General features: G+C 42.5%; 1 protein-coding gene across 2 annotated transcripts in view; it reads right to left on the bottom strand.

Moving 5' to 3' along the window:
• pld1a (phospholipase D1a) overlaps window positions 1-6,415 on the bottom strand; it is a 50,614-nt gene that overhangs the window by 33,049 nt on the left and 11,150 nt on the right. For both annotated transcript variants that reach the window (XM_070547075.1, XM_015969640.3), the window contains exon 2: window positions 1,884-2,099. In XM_070547075.1, the coding sequence (XP_070403176.1) occupies window positions 1,884-2,067 (184 nt within the window). In that variant the 5' untranslated portion in view covers window positions 2,068-2,099. The remainder of the gene's footprint in view (window positions 1-1,883; window positions 2,100-6,415) is intronic.

Here is a 6,415-nt window from a genome sequence, read left to right as displayed (position 1 = left end):
TTTTGTGGTTCAGGTAGGAGCACTCTGCCTGCTTTACAGCAATAGTTTTTACTGTTCCAGTAGGTTATATAAAGGCTAGCCATTTGCTTTTCAGTTCACCAACCATCAATAAAGGCACAGGAAGAACAACAACAATTCTGCTCCTTTTGTTGTTTGTTTACCTGGAAGTAAAAAGTAAAAGCATCATGTCTGGGGGCAAAGCAAAGAGTGAACTTTGGCGGGGCCAACACTTGACTGAGGGAGCAAAAGGAGAATACAAAATAAATAAAAAAACAGATTGTGACCTGGCTTTGTTGCTACTGTACTTGTAAATAATATTCTTTGTCCAACAGTGTGGATCTTTTTACTTTGTGGCTTGTTTAGTATCATTTGGCTCAAGTTAACGTTAGCTCGTGGGTAGCACTAGCCACAGATGGCTGTGGCAGGGGTGTTTACGACAGTTGCAATTCAGGTTTCATCCAGTAGGAGGGAGAAGCAGGGAAACTCTTTGAGAGTTGCTTTAATTGTTCACGATGCCCACTCCTGTAGTTGAATATATGATTATGTAAAAGAAAATCAGAATGGGGTCATGACTGGTGCTTTTATTTTTTGTAGCACCTTAAACAATTGTTAGTTTTTAACTTAATTGACCACATGTGTCAGACACAAGGCCCGCAGACCAAATGCGGCCTGCGGAGCATTTTTATGTGGCCCGTGAGATAAATATCAAAAATATATTAAAACTGACCCGCTGGCCAATTTTACCGCAAATACTACATCTCCCATGATGCTTTGCGGCATTAGCGCGGAGCCAAAGCGCCCCCTCCTTTGTGTTTTTTTCCAGCGTCTGCTGCCGGTGTCTGCAGCTCCTCTGTCTCGGACAAACTAAACACTCCTCTCACTCAGCGCCGAGTTTACTCAGCTATTTGTAGATAATGAAGCCCAGAAACAGAGATTTTAACTGCTAAGTATTGTGTTCAGGACTGAAAGAGAAAGTTTTCCACCTAACTTCCAGACAGAGCTGATATAACTCCAGCGAGCAGCGACACGCTCAAATCAGCATGACTCTGTGGCTGCTGTAGTTTTTATTTTTCCTCCCCGACACACAACAACGTGGTCAAGCGGCACAGACATGTTCAGCAGCACAAACCTATGTGAGCACCTGTTGTCATCTAATGTCATTATTATGATGAAGATGAACAAAACAACAGGAGTCTCCTCCTCAGCTCAGATCAACCCCATGCTGCAGGTATCTGGCTGGAACAGGTGAGCATCACAGTAAATCAGTGGAGCAAACTGAGCTTTAAATGTTTTGGTTTTCTGCTCTTTTTCTGCTCCAAAACATGAAAGTTAACAGGTGAGATATTGCATTTTCTTTTAAGATAAAATGATATTTTTATTTTGTTGTTGGCACGTGAGAAAAGATTTAACCTACAGTAAACAGGAAGTGGAAAGGCTGCAGATAGATGAATAGAATAGAAAATCCCTTTATTGTTCCTCAGTGGGGAAAGCTAGATGTCACAGGAGCGATGAGACTTATTACAGGAGAAAAAAAGGAGAATTAAAAAAAAGAAAAATGAATAAACAACAAGAAAACATAAATCCTGAATAGATTTTAAAAAGGCTGAATATACCACAAGTAATGAATACCACGGATGTGTTTTATTTAAAATTGACTTGCTCGTGTGTAATTTGGGTTTTCCATATTCAGTGTAAATGCAAAAATGTTTGTTTCCAAATTAAAAGGTTCAAAATTGCATGTATGTTGATGAAGAAAATGTGCAAATTTGCCGTCACTTTTTCAAAAAATATTAAGTTCTGCCCGCGACTTCATCCCAGATTTTCATTTCGGCCCCAGTGTGAATTTGAGTTTGACACCCCTGGAATAGACCATTAAGACTCACCCAAGTAGTTCCCATCATAGTCGGGCTCCTCTCCTTCTCCCATGTCCAACTCTCTGGCATCAAGACTTTCCACAACGTCGACCATCTTTGTACCATCTACAGTGTCTGAAGCTGCTGTGGTGTCAGAAACCTCAGAGGTCACCAGGTTGAGGCTGCTGGTTGTTGGGGGCGCCTTTTCCAGCATGCTTAGCAGTCAGACCCCAGAGCAGGGCAGGCCTGCAGGAGTTAAGAGATCTTTATGACATTACAGCTTGCTCCCTGAGTGAACACTCCCACAGGTCTCAACAATCGTTAGAACTTTAACCTTCATGACCATTTTCTAACACTTCTGTTCTGTCGTGAGTCTTGAGGAAACTGCAGACACCAATTTAGATAAGCAGGTGGCAGGGTTGTGCTGTTTAGTATTAATGATGTATGAAATGTTACAGTGGTTCAAACCATATACAGACATGACACCAGCTAATCAAACTTTATCTTCTTTTTGACCAGTAACATGAAAAAAAAACATAGACAAACAGTGTTGCTATAAAAGCAGAAAAGAGCTGCTAGGGATGCCTGGATGTTTTAGTGGGAAATTGATAGGGAGCCCAAGTCACGCCCATCTACTCCCGCATCATGGATCCTCGGAAGAACGAAAAAAATAAATGCAAGTCAATGGGGCTGAAAACGCTATTTTCTAATTCCGCTTGTTTTGTGCCATGGATTTCACATATGATGTCCGTGAATTTTAAAGACACATTTTGATACCAAGAAAGTGCCTATTTTTGAATGGGAGGGAACACTATTTTAGGTTTTGTGTGAAAATAAGTCCAGGACTACAAATGCGCTTCACCAAAGTGATGTCATCAAACCAGACACAGAGAAAAGCAGAGGAAAAATGGCTGTGAGGTCAGCAAACTTAAAATCCTTCTTTCAGGAGGAAAAAAACACCATAAATCTGGCCATTTGGTAAGTGGTAGCTATGCTAGGGGAGAGGAGATTATGTGGTGACGTCATATGTGGGACGTACCAACGTCCGATTTGTAGTCTTGCTAATTACAAACTTTTACAAGCTAATAAGTCTCAAAATACATGACTGGCTTGGTCAAAACACCCATCATTAGTTTTCATTTAAATTCAATAACAGTATATGTGCGATCCTGGGTGTAAGGCAAAGCAGATTAGAAAATTGCTCTTTCAGCCCCGTTGACTTGCATGCATTTTTTTCGGTTTTCCGGTGACCCATGACCGACCGGAAAGGGAGGAGACAGGCTCCCTATGGAAGTAGAATTTCGTTTTTCCAGGAGTACCATCGCTTGATGGTAGAACCATATATAACAATATTGCTGATGTTGTTTCGCAGAGCATGTGGGGGTCAGAATTAGGAATAATGGCAGTGTATTTGTCACATTTATTCTTCTACCTTTTAAAACCAAGGAATAAAGTTAAAGTTAAAGTCCCATAGTCATCGAAATTCATCCCCGCATTTGGCCCATCCCTATGGAGGAGAGCGGTGAGCTGCAGCTGAAGCTGCACTCGGGAACTATTTGGTGGTTCAACCCCCCCAATCCAACCCCTTAAAGCTGAGTGTCAAGCAGGGAGGCTTTAGGTCCCATTTTAAAAGTCTTTGGTATGACCCGAATGGGAACCGAACCCGAACCTCCCAATCCACTAAGCTGGTCTTGCATCTTGGGTTAATTTGGTGAATCTAAATTGTCACTAGGTCTGAGTGAGTGTGTGACTAACTGTTTGTCTCGTATGTGTCTCGTGACAGACTGGCGACCTGTCTCCCCCCCCCCCCCCCCCCCCCCCCCACCACCTCATGCTTGCTGAGTGGTGGACATAGCCACCAGCTCCCTGTGACTCTGCTGAGGACAAAACAGTTTAACACATAAACATTTAAGAGCGGAACAAAAATATCTTCCAGTCATACCAAGAAGTAAATTTAGATAAACATGATAAACAGCCTCCAGTACCTAAGATGACAACGCTTCCTGTTTTCTGTACTTCCTACAAGCCCAACACTGGCAGACCACACAGACGATTTTTGATGCAACAAGAATGTGTGTTTTATGAGGAAAAGAACGTAAAGGGAAAACCCAAGATGGTCAAGAACTTCAATTGCAAAGACAAAACTGCAGTAAATGAAAAGAATTAGGAAAATGATGAAAGTGAATTAACGTGGCACTTCTAGGAAGGCACCTCAAATGAAACAAGAGGTAAAGTTAACTGAAAGCTGCATCCATGGATGGGTAATTTTTTTTTTTGGGGGGGGGGGGGGGCATGTCCCCCCACTTTTTCTAAAGTCAAGTTTTGACCCCTGCAGTTTACTACGCTAAATACACACACACTTCTAAAGTCAAAACTACATCCAAGGCTGCACCCTAACCCTCACAAACGATCACCAACAGATGAAACACAACCCCCCCCTCTCTCTCTCTCTCTCTCTCTCTCTCTCTCTCTCTCTCTCTCTCTCTCTCTCTCTCTCTCTCTCTCTCTCTCTCTCTCTCTCTCTCTCTCTCTCTCTCTCTCTCTCTCTCTCTCACACACACACACACACACACACACACACACACACACACACACACACACACTGGAAGATTCTTTCCCAGACAGTCACAAGAAAGAAAATATTGGTCAAGTGAAATTAAAGACCGTGTGCTGAGTGCATCACATCAAAAGCCAGTGTTACTTTGTGAAAATCAGATCTGTTTAAACTGTAAGTTTCCCTACACGGTCCAATATTTTAATTTCCAGTTCTGAGTCGACTCTAAATGACTCATCATAGACATAAGAGTGCTCTACTTTAGTCTTTTGGCTGTGGGGAAAAGCTGACGTAAAGGGAACACCCTTTTTATGTGCATCATGCTTAGTCATCCAAGTCTAACCAGACTCCTGTGGTGCACTGGGGTGTTCAGAGCCCAGACGGACGAAACCTCGGGAGAATGATTCATGAAAAAGCTCATTTGTGACTTTAAAATGAGCTTGAGTAGACTGAGATTCCCTCTAAAACTCTATGGAATATTAACAAATCCCCCCTGTCTGCCATCTTGGTTAAACGTCACTGCTTTGCGCATGGTTACTGACTTTGTTTTCTATCACATTTTCTATCTTGCTTTTTGTCCCCCTCACAAAATAATTTAGTGTAATGTTTACCACACCTTCACGTTCTTTCCCATGACCTCATTCTGTGCATAAATAATCTCAGATATCCCTTCTCTGTCAGATATCCTTGCAACATGTCTCTGCATGAGGTTGGTAAGTTGATTTCATCATTCTTTGACACATCTTTTGTTAGATTTATTTGGACACTTTGCCTCAACATTGTTTTGTTTTTAGGCTCTGGAGTCTTTCCTGCTTTTTGGCCCACCCTTTTGCAAAGATGTACCAAAAATATACCATCAGATATGACCGAAGTCAGATTTATGTCCTCTTAAGAAGTTTTGAGAACTCAGAGACTAAATTTTTCATTTATTATTTCTAAAACCCAAAACAAAAGTTTGAAAAACACCCATTGCTCAAGTTAAAAGTCAAACTCATTTGATAAATCTTTTTATGATAGATACATATTACAGAAGCACTCACTCATTTATGGTGAGCAGAGACAGCAAACGTACCAACTCAGGACAAGTTCAAACACGCTATGATGCGCTGCGATGTCACTGATCACTTCCAGTTCTTCCTGCATTTCTTCCGTTTTTTTTTTAAATAATCACACTTGAGTTGAAATTAAAAAGCATTTTAAAATGTGTACTTGTCCTCTGCTTATGTGGTTCCAGGTTTGAGGAGAAGTTGTCCTAGCAAGGAGACACTGATCCTCATCACAGCCCCTTTCACTAGCTCTTCCAGTGGAACACCAAGACTTTTCCTGAGCAGCCTGGAGAAGTCATCCCGCCAGCATGGAATGCACTCAGGGCTGGCATGAACCACCTCACATGGCTCCTCACTATGTGTTGGAGCAGCGGCTCTACTCCAAGTCACATAATATATTTAGTTCGGTTTCAATTAAAATTATTTATTTTGAATAATCAAAATGAATGGCTGAATGAAACTAGCTCCACATTTTCGAAAATCCAAATTTTTAAGACAAACCAGAACCATTTTCAGCCGCTTTTCCAGGACTGGGTCACGGGGGCAGCAGCCTAAGCAGGGAGGCCCAGACTTCCCTCTCCCCAGCTCCTCCGGGGGAATCCTAAGGCGCTCCCTGGCCCGCCGTGAAACATAGGCCCTCCAGCGTGTCTTGGGTATTCCTTTAGGTCTCCACCCGGTTGGACGTGCTTGGAAAACCTCACCAGGGAGACGTCCAGGAGGCATCCTAACCAGACACCCAGGCCACCTCAACTGGCTCCTTTGGATGTGGATGACTGAGCTTCTCACCCTATCTCTAAGGGTGAGCCCAGCCACCCTGCAGAGAAAACTCATTTCAGTGGTTGTATCTGCAATCTTGTTGTTTTGGTCACTACCCAAAGCTTGTGACCATAGGTGAGGGTAGCAACGCAAATCAACCAGTAAATAAAGAGCTTGGCAGAAGAGTTTTGGGCATACCAATCTCC

Source organism: Nothobranchius furzeri, chromosome 18 (assembly GCF_043380555.1).
Source record: "Nothobranchius furzeri strain GRZ-AD chromosome 18, NfurGRZ-RIMD1, whole genome shotgun sequence".
NCBI lineage: Eukaryota > Metazoa > Chordata > Actinopteri > Cyprinodontiformes > Nothobranchiidae > Nothobranchius > Nothobranchius furzeri.
This window is presented reverse-complemented; position numbering and strand designations above follow the sequence as displayed.